Genomic DNA, 15,408 nt, shown 5'->3' with positions numbered 1-15,408 from the left:
TAGAGGACACTGTGTGTTTCTATTGGCTGTATTTCTGAACACGAGGTTTGCGAGTGCTGGCAGTATCTGCTCTCTCCAGAGATTTCAGCAACTAACAGCACGTTAGTGTTGTGAAAACATTACTTCACACCAAAAACAAATGCAAGGCCTCTGCTGAATTCAGCATTATCACTATGAGAGTATACCCAGCCTTAGGAAATTAAGAGCCTTGGGTTCGCATCTCACCCTTCTTACCCACTAAAGTATTCACCTCATAGATGGAGAGGTTGTAATGTAGGGGACACACATTATCATGATGTATTTGGGTAACACTATACCAAGGCAGGCTATTTTACATTTTATCCCTACCTATTCCACTTGGACTTACCCCATGGATAGCTATTTTTTGGGTTTACTCTTTACTGCACATTAAGCATAAGCTCTTAAAATCTTTAGAGAGGAGTAAGTTGAACGTTATTTGTGATAATTACCAAACAATGACTGGAGATTTGGTCAAAGATTGACACAAAATACCCACCCAGAAGTCTTCACTTGCTGGGTCTTGATATGAAGTTACTGTAAGAGACTCCACATCACTATTTGCTTTACAGGAGAAAAACATCCTTTACCAAATTCAAGAGAATTTAGACAAACTCTTTTTGGTTACAGATACTCAGAAATAACTACCAGTGAAAGCAGCACTTACATCAAGGGTAAGAGCTGTAAGTATCTCTGAATTCACAAGGATAGATTTTTTTTAATTTCAGAAAATAACCCAGGTGAGGTTTATAAACCCCCCAAAAATATGTGCTATATCAAGCATACTGTACTCTTGTTTGTCAGATAAACTGAGTATTTCTTACCTCTTCAGGTCAACTGTTGTGACACTAAACACCACTCCCTTCAGCCAAAGAATCATGAACAGCCTCTGAGAAAATGGACAGTTTCCTATGCTTTCTCCATCGCTGCCAGCCTGTGGAAGAGAACAGCTCGTTAATTAGAAGGCAGGACTGTGCCATCTCCATGTGTGCACAATTCCTGAAAGGTCCTTAAGGACAAGCTCAGTAACAACTCATGGATTTCACTGCCTGTGCAGTCATACCATCACCAACCCATCCAAGGACCTACCGACCTCCCAGTCACACCCAGTATCCTGCAGGATGGCAGAGTCCAGCTGGACCAGATACCCTGCAGGTATCACCACATAATGCACGGAGCCAACCATCCTCAGAATATGCAGATACACTTCATACACTGGGAAGGGATGTGTGGGCTCAGGCATCGTTCTGGTCTGGGTGGGTTTTTTAAATACTTCAATGTTTTGGGTTTTTTGGTGTAGCCATACCAAGGATTTTCTTACAGTGAAATCTGTACATTTATGAAGTCAACTAGAGGGCAACTATGTGCTTGTCATGCCCTCTGACAGCTGGTCACAAACCATATCAAAACAAGATTCCAAACAACAAAATAAGTTGTATTTCACACTGAAGATGATCCAACTGTTCTTAACAGTTAAGAAAGGGCTGCTAATCACATTGGGCTGAGCAGCCACACCTTCTGGCAGTTTTCCAACATTAATATTGTTCTCTGTTCTTTATTATTTTTTCCCTTCTTCTACAAGGCATAGCTAATTAATTGTGGTCATCTTCTAGTTTATTGCCTATATCTCTCACTGAGCAGCACTACAGTGAGCCAACTGCAATCAGGAACTATGAATCTTTATTGTATTGCAGGTGTTGTAAGGAAAGACCTAACTGTAAGTACATAGAGACTTCACTGACAATAAAGCAATATTCCAAAGCCACTTTTTATAGGCAATTTATCAATAAGTCTTTGTCCTACCACAACAAAGGTCTATTACATAGCAACAGCAAGTCACTCCAGGGCACCCAGTGATGGCATGCATCTCATGATTGCTCTGACAAAGAAGTATGTATTGCTGAGTTGGAAAAATTTTAGGGTTTAGTGGGCTAGAATTAGACATGGAAAACCCTGACCTCGTTACAAAAATCAATCCTCTGCAAGGAAAACCAGTTCAGTAATTAAAACAGCCATGTATGCCAGGCTCTCTCAACACCCATGTTACACTGGAGGAGTTTCAAAGGATGTTGATTATCATTAGAGAGCTTCCAATAATAATTTTGACCTCTCCAATTCTCAAAGCCTGGTTAATTCTTCCATCACTGATGTTACCTGTTACCTTGACCATTTTAAAACATATGGTAGGCTAAGCTGGCTGTACCCCTCAGGGAAGTACAAGAAACAATTCACTAAGCACAAGGTACGTAGGAGCAGAACTGGAGCAGAGCTACACCAGAGGAGGGGCTGAGCACAAGGCCTGAGTGGTGACTGCTGGAGATCCATCGAGGGGGTGAGGTGCTGGGAAAGAGGGAAAAGAAGAAAAACCAACAAGTGTCATGACAAGAGAACTGAGTTTTAGGACTAGCGGAGGGTTTAGACAGGCAAAGGAAGTGCTTTTTCTTCAGTTCTCAGCCACGCATGGAGTGAGGGGGGGATGGAGAAAGACTGAAATTACAAATTGCCTTGGAAAGTGAAGTAAAATTTGCAGCCGATTAATGATCCTGATTGTCTCCAAAGCTGCCATGTGACTTAGGATTCAGGAAACTCCATTTTAAAAGCATCTAAAAAAGTGTAAGGCAGAGTCAGTTGGTGACTCTGGGCATTCTGCTCTGTACCATCGGTCACCTCGCCGTGAACGGCTTCCAGGAAGACTTCACTCTGCAGCCCATTTCCAACAGCTATATGCTTTATGGATGTTAATATTTACCTGCAATGCCCATCCCTCCAGATACCAGTGTATAGTTCCACTATACTGTGTTTACACTAGAACAGACATTTCCTGCAGATAAAGGTTTACACTCATCTACCTTTTTGTTCTCCTGTGTGCAAGATCTTAGCTTCTCTTGACAAACAATATGGCAAAAGGCAACACTTCATCCCACCTATGGAAAACACACGTTTGTACTGCCCAGGCTAATTCAGACTTTGAAGCAGAAACAATTCTTTGATTCAGAACTATGATTCTATGATTCTCTCCCAACACAAGTGTAACATTCAAAGAGAACAACTTAAAAGCAGATGCTACTCAATAAGCAAGATGGGGCTTTCTGGATTATTTGAAACAGAAAGAATTAAAGCCCACTAACATACAGTGCTGTGCACAAAACCTAATGCACACTCAAAGCTGCAGCTGAACAGCTAAACCCAGCACAGACTTTAACGTCTACACTGGAACATTTGCCCCACTTCTGCTCCAAAAAGTCCCAAGTTATTCTGAGCACACACTGGAAAAGGAATGCAGTCAGAATGCCAGCAAACTTTGGCTTGGGTGCTCCTGAGCCAAGGAATTCTGCTTCGTAACCGTCTGTCCCAGAGGCCCGTTTCACATCCTCTCCTGAGCGCTGCAGCCCAGATCTGGTACAGCCAGGCATCAGGAGCAGCTCCTGAGGAGTTCTTTCAGAGGACAGTGAGTTTGGTAGATGTTTCTGCTAGAGTCAGTTCCAGCTCTGATTTCCTCCACTGGAGCAGAGCTGTGCTGGCAGCAAGCTGTACACCTTTAAACACGGCAGGAATATGCTGAAATTCTCCAGGACTAGTCATGCAGGGGGGCAATCATGTAACAAAATGTAAAAAAATGTAATCATGTAACACTCCCCAAACTGACTGTAATTTAAAAACTACTGAAAAGGTGGCAAAATGAACCTCTTTAGTTGCAAGATGTGGCGTGGAGGCAAAAATGGGGTGTGCATACCCCACAGCACTCACCCTATGGCGTCACACCACAAACAAAGAGGGTTACTTTTTAAACAAACCTAAATAAGAAAGGAAGTTCAAATAAGAAGGAAAGATACAAAGTAGTGAAACAAATCAGTATGCTCATTCAAAAGTCAACCTGGTTTATCACAGCCACAGTAAAACCAACAGCAACTCCCAGTGCCAAGTAGTTCAGCCCATGCAAGAGTGCCAGCTACTCATGGAAGGAAGAAACCAACCCAAAACCTACTTATCCCAGTGTCTGGGAGATTAAGTTTAGCTAATCCAGCCAACCAGGAAGCTACCTCCTCCCTTTCTCTTGCCCTGAAGCAGTGATTTCATTCAAATGAGAGTGGTTTTCCCCCAAAATCCAGAGAGTTTAAGTAATCATACATCTGTTTAAGCAGCTAAGGGAATAAAAAGAAAAACATTTTAGTTGTGAAATGTTGTCTTTACAGCTGCATAAAAATTACCTCGAGTCCTAACAGAAGAACCTGTATGTTATGTGCTTTACCAAGCAATGCTGAGGTTTGCTGGAAGACTAAAAAAAAAAAGTATCAAAGCACTTACAAGGACACAAAGGCCTTGTTATAAAGCAGATAACTCAAAGACTCAGTTCTAGAAATCTTTGGACCTGAAGGCCCTGCAAAACTGTTTCAAACAGGAAGCAGTTAAAAGGAGCACACGAATTCCCAAACTGGATCAAATGACTGCAGAAATAACAACGAAGTCAAAGTGCATGTGATGAGAAATGTACCACAGCTCAGTCTCTGCCTAATTAAACCAAAGTGCAGGGCAGAAGAGTGTTTCCCGATTTATCCAAAGCTATCAAGGAAATCTCTCCCAAATTTGACATACCAAAATCAAGAAGAAATAAAATTTGGATGAAGAGGGGAAAAGGAAATTGCATTTTAAAAATCTCACAGAATTCCATTTGCCAAAGAGCTACTGGAGTGGTTTGATTGCACCACCAAGGATGCGCCCACTTCCCCAAGTAAGAAACCCGCAACCTGGAAAAGTCTAGATTAATGTTCCAACAACCAAAAAAATAAAGCAAGAGGGGGTACATTCAGATTCTGAACTCTGCAGTCTTGAGTCATATCTCAGCTCTAACAAGAAAAAAATCTGCTGGGAAAACTATGTGAAAATAACAGTGCAATCCACACCCATCCCCTCAGAACAGCAGGTAACAACCACTCCTGCACAGCTCACCAACAGTAAGCCCATTCAAAAAAATGACTAAACTTATTATTAAAATAATAATCCTAAAAGGATTACTGTTTTGAGGGGAAATGGTTTAAGATAAACTAACAAAGTGATTCAAGTGAAAGACATGCAGCATTCAGAACTCCTGAGATGAAAGCTGCAGGAAGGAGTGGTTTAATGTTCCACACATGAATACTGAACACTGGTAACATCAGTCTCAGTCCTTGCAGCGTCTGCTCAGACCTTTATCTTGCCAAGCTGAATAAACACTATTCCTTGCTGTTTACTGGCAGGGTTTTCAGATAAGATGTAAAGAATTACGCCCATGAAAGGCCGACTGGAGTATTTGATGTAACACCAAAGGCCTCGTCCGCCCGGTGCCACCACACCGATTGTTCTGGGTTTAGTTCAGGCTGTAAATGGATGAGCTGTGGGGATGTTATTTGTAAGCATTCCCTCTGCAAGCCAAAACCATGTCTTAAAGGATCCCAATGTTTCATATATTAATGAAGGATCATTCAGAAGAAAAGCACAAGTGACAAGGTAGCAAGTGGCAGAGATCACGACCGAGGGCGCGCTGGCTGCAACACGTAAGGTTCGATTCATTCTTGCAGGTTCAGTTTTGGCAGTTGGAGAAAGGAGTTGTTTGTGTTTTAATGGGAGGAACAGGTCAGGGAGCAAGCTAGAGTCAAGCCCTCATCTCTGATGCTAACTGGATCTGGTTCAACCAGATTCAATCCGAGGGATGACAAGGAGAAAGGGACACCTCTGCTCATCGGCTCTCCTTTTCTCTCACCTCTCTAGGACAGTGGATAGCCAGTGCCCAAACTCACCGACACCTCTTCTTTCTGTGTGGTGCTCTTTCCTTAAGGGACTTGTAAGAAACCCACCAAAACTCCTCAACTTGTTGAACATTTAAAGACACACATCAAACCTCTTAAAAAGAGAGGAGCAAAGGCAAGTCCCAAGACTTGCTGCTGCCTTAAGCATCAAGGCACAGGCTCTGTGTAATCCAGCTCACACCACAGCACAGCTTTTTAACAAAGCTCTCTAACGTATTTTGAAACCTATCCTACTCATTTACCACTAACATGAGTTAAGAGTCACTACAGATTCGGTCTAAGAACAACATAAGCTTGTAGCAACCATTAAGAAGATTTATTCGCACTATTAAATGTTTCTGACAAGCAAGTTAACTCCTGCAATTCTCTCACAACACCGAACAGATTCTGAGTACAACACCCAGCATCACTCTCATCACCTCAGAGGTCCAGTTTGGCACCTTATATAACTATTCTTCAAATTCCCCTTTGCCCCTCACGAGGCACATTGCAGCATTAGGAATGGTGCAAGAATGGCACCCCCACTGCATCGTGCCTTTTCCACATGACAATGGCATTACAGAAGAAGATTAACTACCCTCCAATAAGTTTCCCCAATACCTTTCAATCACTTTTGAATTCAGAAGGGGGGGTTTTGTGGGGTTTCTTTTAAAGGAAGTGACAAGATAAGCACCTATCTCTTGATGTACCACATAAAACTAAGAAATATCTTCCAGGAAAGGGACATAGATTCATTTCCAAACCTAAGACAGCTTGACCTCAGAAAGCACCAGAGCAAGCTTACAGCACCTATAGCACAGTCTTATCAACACGTGAACTAATTAACTAATGCCTAATCAACGTAACCTTTTATATGACCTTTATAAGGGAACTTTATAAGGTAACACCGTATCACATTAGACAAACTCTCAAATTAACCCCAATTTTAGTTCTAGAGAACAATTTAGGTAATCTCAAACAGGTAGGCCTGTAAGAAAACACAGGAAAAACAAAATAAAAGACGACCAGAGTCCATACCTGGAATTAACAGCAAATATAGAAAGACTAAGATCATTCCTGTGTATTCTCTATTTATCAACTGACATCTAATCCACCCAGGGGAAAAGCAACCTTGGCTGCCACTGCTTCTGACAAGCTGTATTATCTTTGCTTAATTTGTAATCAACCCACCTTCCCCATCAGCTGAAACTCCTCTAACCTCAAAAACCTTTTAAAAAAACCCCAAAGTCAACTCCCTGCCTTTCCTGAGATGTGACTATTATGCCAGGGAATGGAATGTTTATCAGCCCATTCAAGCAGCCTCTTAAGTGTGTACCCTTCGATAAGTCAGACACTGGGCTGGAACAGCAACTGGCCATTTTAGGATGATGCTATTTTTAGCCTTGTGATGTTATTCCTAACAAAATCATGAGCAGTCTTGTACACTTTCCTGCAACTCTTGTTCATGGCTACCTAATACTCAGTGTAAAGCTTTTGGAAAAAAAGCTATGGGATCTTCACTGCATTAAAGTAACTTCACAATTCCGTAGAAATTAATTAAGCACTTCTAGCTCTTTGGAGAAAAGAAACTATCCCATGTTCATCCTTTGGGAGACTCAGAATCGAAATCTGCACTAAATACTAACTTCCCTTTTCTGCAGTGAAGAAATGAGCTTAATGCTAAGAATACAAAGCCCTGGGGTTATCATGGAGAGCTACACACCACCACCTCCCAGCCTGACACAAGAGGTGAAGTTACTCAACAGCAGAAGCCTGGCTTCTCATCTCTTCCATCCCTCTCACTCCAGTCATCATGCCCCTGAAGCAAGTCCCTCCTGACAAAGCTCCATCAGAAAGGGCCAAACCAACTAAAACTTACTGCAGCACAGCTTGACACATTCTAGCAACATTCTTATAGGAAAGGAAGGTGCAGTTAACTATATGTAAAACTAAGGGTCTCTTTTACAGTGCTTGAAACTTGCCTTTGGATACCCAGCACATGAACTTGGAATGGGCATTGGGTATGACACATCTGTTCACACAGTACAGTGTGTGCTTTGGCTACAGAGCTATTTCCAGAACCTCCCCACCAAATAACGCAGCGTTTGTAAGGCTCACAGGAAGACCTGCAAGCCTGGTCACCAGGGCTCACAAAGCCAAGTGATCATTTTTATCTTTGGAATTTAACAGCTCTTCAAACAAACCTCTGGAGATGCATTGCTTTTGCAGGACAGAAAAACAAAGGATGGTGGTTTATAACAATTTAGAGAGCTAAGATGAGCTCAGATTAGCAGAGAGGAACAACGAAGAGCTGCTCCAACTTCATCCCATGCACTGCTCCTCCTCCACCAACAGCCAGGTCATTCCAACTGCCAGGCTGACACAGACTGACCCCTACCAGGAGCAGGCAAGCCGATGTCATATGCCCGAATGAGATGTGTGTCAAGGTGCTGGCCAAAAGCAGTCACCTGGGACCTTCAACGTTCTGTTAAGGAATACAGCTAAAACCACAACCGCTGCCAAATCAGCATGTAAACAGCAGCGTCCACTGGGGAACGTGCCAACAAACAAAGACATTGCTCAAATTCTCCAAACTCGCTGAAGGAGAGCTGCTGTTCTGTCCTCCGCACCCCCTGCTAACACCATAGCCAACAGCTCTAGCAAGGGAAAACATTATCTTGGACTGAAAATGGCATCAGAATCTTCCCTTTAGAGCACAAGGTTTGGAGAAAGGCTTGCACTCCGATGCTTCCCATTCCAACACGAGCAAGGCACAGCTCGGTTACTAGAAGGCACCTCTACGGCTGCGCCCTGCATCCCTTGGGAGATGGTATCCCAGTTCCTCCTTCGGGACATTGTGCCCTGTCTCATTAAGCTGCAGTACAGAGTGTCTCACTGGGCAGCTAACGCAGCGCTGCAGAAGACCATGGAAACATCCTTAGGCTTGCTTTGATTTTATTTTTAGACAAAACCACGTACAAAACTATTTCCTTTATTTAAGAAAAGCAGCTCTCCAAAGCACAGAGCATCCAACTCTAGCCAAAATAGTAATGCTTTAACAGAGCCAAAAAACTCTGAAGCTGGTCCAGTAGCACTGACTGATCTCATTAGCTCGTCTCATGAAAATACACAGATATGACTTCACTCCTGGATTACACTCCTATATTTAGTTTATACCTAATATGGACATTCAGTGTACAGAACTCAGTCATTTCCTTTCCTCATGTAAAGTTCCTTGCCCTTTGTCTTGCCAACAATACAAGGAATAAGTCTGAACTCTCAGAGAACTCACACACAAAGACATTTGTAATTAATAGCAGTTTAGCTTATGTTTTTCACTTCAGCATAAACAAATGCAGAATTCAAAGCCCTAAAAATCAGACTGTGCCACAAATGCATGATTGACCTGAATTAAAAAGCAAAGCAAAACCCAGCAAATAACTCAAACCAAGTTTAAAAAAAACCCCAAACAACAAACTTACAGCTTTAGGAAAACAAAATTATTCTACACTAATGATTTAAAGCTCCTGAAGTCAAAGCTCTACATAAATTCCTATCAAGGCAAGATAATGATTTTGGTTTGGGGTGTTTTAAGTGTTATAATGTTCACAAACTCTTAATACAGCAAATGAGCACAGTGTGAGTCCCCAGCACCTCTTTTGAGGGTGAAATTGTACCATTCCAAAGTGAAGAACATGTGAAAAAAAACCCCAAAAACAAAGCAAAGCCCAAACTCAATTTGGGCAATAAATTGTTTGTTATGGGTTATTTACAAAGAACTTGGAAGATGAAAATTAAATTAATGTATAACAAGTACAGATGTGCATTAGTTTTCCATGGATAGTCAAATTGCAACCAACCACCTTAACTGAAGTCTGCTGTCTTAGACAAACTAAGTCTCTGCACTGGCAGACAAGACTATCTTACTTTCTCCCATGCTGTCCAGTGAAGTCTTTCAAGAATTGCATGGCTTGGTTGAGTATCAGCTGCAGAGCAAGAGAGAAAACCTACCCAAAGAGAGACAACAAATCACACTCCCCTTCCCCCCCCCAAAAAAAGAGAACAAATCCAATTACTGCCAAGCACAGTTACCCAATCTTAAAAGTAGTGCTTGTGGGTTTTTAAGTGGTATGTCCAGCCCAGCCAGGGATGTAGATGCTGTTACAGAAGTGTGCAGACCTTGGGTTAGTCACATCCCAATAAATGTCTCATTTAAAAGTGAATTTGAAGGTGCTTGTGCTGGTGAGAAAACAACAACAGCCCAAGGCTTGCTCTTTTCTTTGTCTGGTCCCTTTTAACTAATGTACACTTTTAAAAATCAAACTTGCAATCTCAGAGTACAAAAGTCATTTTCCAAAGTACATGATTACTATTTAGCTAAGTTCAATGGATCCCCAATCTAGACTCCTCCAAACAGAGTTTTTGGCAGAGACAACACAGTCTTCAAAAGAAAAAAAATCTCCAAGTTCAGCTATGGAGCCAACTCCTCCTCTGCTCAGCCCATCCACGGTAAGACAGACAGCAATACTCTTCATTTGAAGAACTCTGTCCTCACTGTTTTCTTCCACAAGATTAGGTCGGGATAACCAGTGAAAGACCAGACAGTGCCACTGAGTCACTTCAGGCTGTGAGGGTAATGATTAGTAACTTCTCAAGATGCTAATGCTGTCACAGTGCTGCCCACTGGAAGATTATCAGACTCCCACTCACTTCCTAGGAGTGAAACGGAGTTTACACAAGCATTCCTCATACCTACATGTTATTTCTCAACAATCAATTATCTTTACACATAAACAAGACGTATCTTTAAAGAGGATTCTCCTTCTCTCCAAATATTTCCCTAAGAACACTGGTGCTGGGTATGCTCTTCCCTGCTGCTGTGAATCCCTTACTGCATGCACACACCATCTCACATTGGGAAGGATGAGGAACAAGGCTCAGACCACTTGGGTCCTCAAAGCCCCTTTAGCCCTGACTTTCCACAGGTGCCAGGCCCAAAGCACATCCCATGACACATGCTCTGATACACAGGCTTCTCCTTCCCCTTTAAGCCTTCAAGACGCAGTCTGAGACATTTCCCATCTGGGAAAAAAACGAGGACAGATTTGCCTTTCATAGCAGGATCTGTGCTCAAAGAACGATCTGTGGCACACAGCACTGTCTACACCACGGAGCAAATGACTCAGAGCACCACTGCAGATGACCACACAACCCCAGCCGGCAGATTAGCAGGCTGTGAAGGGAGCTCAAATTCAGGAACCCTGCCAGTTCTCCCACCACTTTGTGGGGAAAGGAGGAGAAGTGCACGAGTGTTGGACATATTCTGACTGCAAAGTAAAAGCCGAGTTCTCCTGACGATCTAACGGCACTGCCTGTGCGGTGGAATCACAGTTAATCAATGGAAAGGGAGGAGAGGTGCCAGGGAACAAACCCATTACTGCTGAAGTGTATTCAGAAGCAATTTCTCATGGAAGAAAAGTTAACTCATCTGTGTAATCCCTTGGAAAATGATTGCTAGGAGTTGTTAAGCTCACTTTCCAATGTTCTGTGGGGAAAAAAAAAAGTACACGAGCCAGCAGTGTGCCCTGGTGGCTAATGGGATCCTGGGGTGCATCAAGGGGAGTGTGGCCAGCAGGTCAACTTCTGGGCTCCCTGGGATAAAAAAGCCAGGGATCTCCTGGAGAGAGTCCAGAGGAGGCTACGAAGATGATGAAGGGCCTGGAGCATCTCCCCTAAGAGGAAAGGCTGAGTGAGCTGGGGCTGTTCAGCCTGGAGAAAAGAAGACTAAGGGAGCACCTTATCAATGGTTATCAGTATCTGAAGGATGGGATGCAGGGGAAATGGGCAGCCCCTTTTCAGTGTCTGTGGGGACAGGACAAGGGGCAATGGCTGCAAGTTGGAGCACAGGGAGTTCTGCACCAACATGGGGAAGAACTTTTACCCAGTGAGGGTGAGGGAGCCCTGGGACAGGCTGCCCAGGGGGTGTGGAGTCTCCTTCTCTGGAGAGATTCCAGACCCGCCGACCTGTGTGCCCCGTCCTAGGGACCCTGCCTTGGCAGGGGGTTGGACCCCATGGGCTCTGGAGGCCCCTTCCAACCCCTGTGATTCTGTGATTTACACTTGTGACCACACCTCTGTATTTTTAAGCAATATTGTACCAAGGGCACCATTTTCTGTATTAGCCATCAAATTCCAACAAAAAAGCCAAGGAGGTTTCTGGTGATGAGAACTTTCCCAAGCAGAATCTGAAGGAATACAGTTTGCTGGCCAACGAAGGAAAGGGGCTGATTTATAACAGCTTAGCACAGGATACACTGAGATGGATACACCTCAGTTTAAAAGGCATCTCTCATAGCACACCAGTATTTGCTCACAAGAAATAAGCCACAGATGAAATCTTGCGCTCTACATATCAAAGGTGGACTGAGAAAGTTCTCAGGTGCTGAGGTTATTACATCAAAACCTCTAAAGGATGACCTGGCACATAAGGAGACTTATCTAATAAGATTATCAGGTGACAAGCTTGCCCCTGACAAGACTACCTCTGAGAATCAATGTTGCACACCTGCAGTCTTATTTCTTTATATCAATGTTCCTTTTACTTTTACTGCTATATCGTAGCTGCCAAGATAAAATTAAAAAAACCCAGTGATGACAAACAAGATCACAAGGTGGTTTGTTATAAACCAACATACAGCAGCTACACTACTCCAGAACGCCACGTCAGAGTTTACGTAAAGGATACTCACAGGCACCGAGCAGCCGTAAGACAAAGGCAGATCCAAACGTGTGCAACTGACAAACCACACTCCTCCTCTCACCCAGCCCCGAGCTAACACCAAGCCTGCTGCTGGAGATGCAGGCACATGTGTCCCTCTCCTGCCTCAGGCTCCGACACTGAGCTGCACAAAACGGACCTGGATCCCGGAAGACAAACAGCTCACCTGCCAAACTCCTGTTTAACTCACACAGGAAAATGAAGAGAAGCTTCTGCTACAAACACTGGGAATGCTTTAGAGTTGGGGATTTACTAAATGTGAAATCACAGTTGGTTTTTCCTTCCTACTGACCACAGTTCACAGGTAAACAGACAGCAGACACTATCTGATTGCCAAACCAGCTGCCCAATCTCACAATGACGTATTTGAAAGATGCCAGAAATCTAAGGTCTGAGTGATACACAAGCACACACACCTTACACAGCTGAAGAGAGCACTTTGCTTAACGTTACCTACATCTACTATAACCCATCCCATGCCAGCAGATACATGACTGTGACTTTCTTGGGGTTTTAGTTTGTTTCTTTCTTTAATGCCAAACTTGTGGGTGATCTCTCTTTTCACCTTGCTATTACAAGAAGGATGCGATCACCAGCTGCCCTCTAGAACAGCACAGGCTGAGCTCTGGGCAGCTTCCATCCTCTCCTCCTCTGTACACTGTCTGAAAGAAACAGCACGAGTAGTTTTGCTAAGCTCTGTCTGTGGTTTCTCGAGGTGAGCTGTTTTATTTGACCAAGCCAGTCCACCACACTTTTTACTTACAATAAAAATCCACACACCTTCAACTACACTGACAAAGTGGCCTATGTGGGCTGTATTCAGATCACAGCGCTGGAGTTTGTGTGTTCATCACAATGGAGCCTTCACTACTGTAAAATGCCACCAGGGCATATAAAAATACTTGTTAGACAATGGGAGCAGGCTTCCCTCATTAATAAAACATGCAAACATACGAGGAAGCTAAATGAAATCAGATACATCACTACTTTCTCCTACTCAGCTTTCAGAGAAAAGGCTTGAAAAATATTTATGCTTAGATTAAAGGAGACCACAGGCAGCCCACCACCACTGTAATGAAAACGCTGCTCAAGCTGCTCATTATAGGAGACCAAGAAAGAGATTATTCACCTCAGTTCAGCACTGTAACCCATTTTCTTACTCACATATCCTAATCCTGCACTTACGTTATCCCAGACTACGAAAATACAAGTCACAGTGGACTGGTACACTGTCTCCTTGACTAAATCAACGCAACTTGCCGGTGACAAACAGCCCTGTGTAGTTATTCATAACTGAAACCAAACCACATGTGCGCTCCTCCCCATGCTGTGCCCATCCTATTTTGTTACAGATCACAATTTAATAAGATTCAAACCCAACATTTTGGGCATGAAGCCAGACAGTTTCTCCTGCTTCACAGGCTTGTTTCTCAAGCTTTAATCCATACCTTTGTTTCATCTTAGTCTGGCTGCTACAATCCTTTGTGCGCAGGTCATACAGTCACCGCCCTTCAGCCGCAGGCATTTGGCACAGCTCTCTTTTTTGGTCAAGAAGTCTTTCCACTACCTCTATCTTCAGAGCTTCACTGACTAACAGTGCACAGGTAGAACCAAGACCCTGTGAACTGTTTGAAAAGTTATTATCTACACTGCAAAATCCCATTCTAACATTCACTCAGGTAGCTTCAGGCTTTTTCTAGATTGAGTCTATAACCAGGTAAAAACTCTGCAGCTGAAACACAGCTTCCCTTTTGAGGGGTGTGGGGGGGAGAAATTACTAAATCAAAGCTAACTACTTTTCCAGACAGATACAATTAGTTTTATTTAATAATCATAAATATTCTGTTTCAATTTTTGAAGTGATCATCTTAAGGAGACAGGCTGCAAACAAGACTTCTATCACCTTTACAAAAACACTGTTCCAGGAATACTTAACAGCTGCAGGAACACATGGGACAGGCAGCAACACCCAGGTGAAACAACTACTTCGGCCTTTCTCCTGCAGGATTTTACAGGGAAATGACCTCCCTCTCTCTGAAGATCATGAAGACAGACAAGAATAACTTCTTTCTTAATCTTAACTCTATCCTAAAGGCAGACCGTACACAGCTTGCAGCAGTCATTCACAGCACTGGGGAAAAGGCTTCCTTGAGGGAGACTGATAATCCCAAATTTAGCCTTCTTAAAGCCACACCAATAAAGGCATTTCAACTGAGAGGGACAGAAAAATTCACTGCTTTCCTCATTTCATACAGTCCAACAACTTTACTGGTCCAACAGTAATTTAATCAGAATCAATACACCTTTCTCACAATGAATTTTACATCTTCTTCCATGCTACTCCTCATGCACAAAATATCCCCCTTAAACAGACCCACAAAGCTTGCCTCCCCTGCCCCTGATTAATTCTGCCATCAATCACTGATCACTGCTCTGATTTCTTTAAAAATAAGAAAAATTGGGCAATGAACTTTAGGACAGATGAAGGTAAATTGGCACGCTAGATTAAAGAAGTTCTGCTATAAATAATTCAAACTAATCTGTAACTTAATTGCTGTACTAGTAAGTTCTAACCTCTGCGCTAAGAACCTAAATATCCTGAGTAAAATCAGGTCTGGAATCCTCCACTGCAGAGTGCTTTCCCTGGCTCCTGTTACTGCCTTGTGAGGCTACTGAAGAGCCCAAAATGGGGGGGAAAAACAATCAAACTTTTCGAGAGTGAGATTTACTGAGTAACATCTATATCTAATAGCTTCATTTGCAAAGCTGTACCTAAACCCGCTGGAAATTTTCATGTTTGTCACCTTGGCTTTTAGAGTAAGCGGCTCCCGAGATGCCAGATGAAGGCTT

At 43.0% G+C, this 15,408-nt stretch overlaps 1 protein-coding gene across 1 annotated transcript in view; it reads right to left on the bottom strand.

The window, feature by feature from the left end:
• Positions 1–15,408, bottom strand: part of CLIC4 (chloride intracellular channel 4) — a 29,553-nt gene that overhangs the window by 12,923 nt on the left and 1,222 nt on the right. Inside the window, exon 2 of the mRNA XM_084274185.1 lies at positions 843–952. Coding sequence (XP_084130311.1) covers positions 843–952 — 110 coding nt within the window. The remainder of the gene's footprint in view (positions 1–842; positions 953–15,408) is intronic.

The sequence above is a fragment of the Gallinula chloropus genome (assembly GCF_964237585.1).
Source record: "Gallinula chloropus genome assembly, chromosome: 22".
Classification (NCBI taxonomy): domain Eukaryota; kingdom Metazoa; phylum Chordata; class Aves; order Gruiformes; family Rallidae; genus Gallinula; species Gallinula chloropus.
This window is presented reverse-complemented; position numbering and strand designations above follow the sequence as displayed.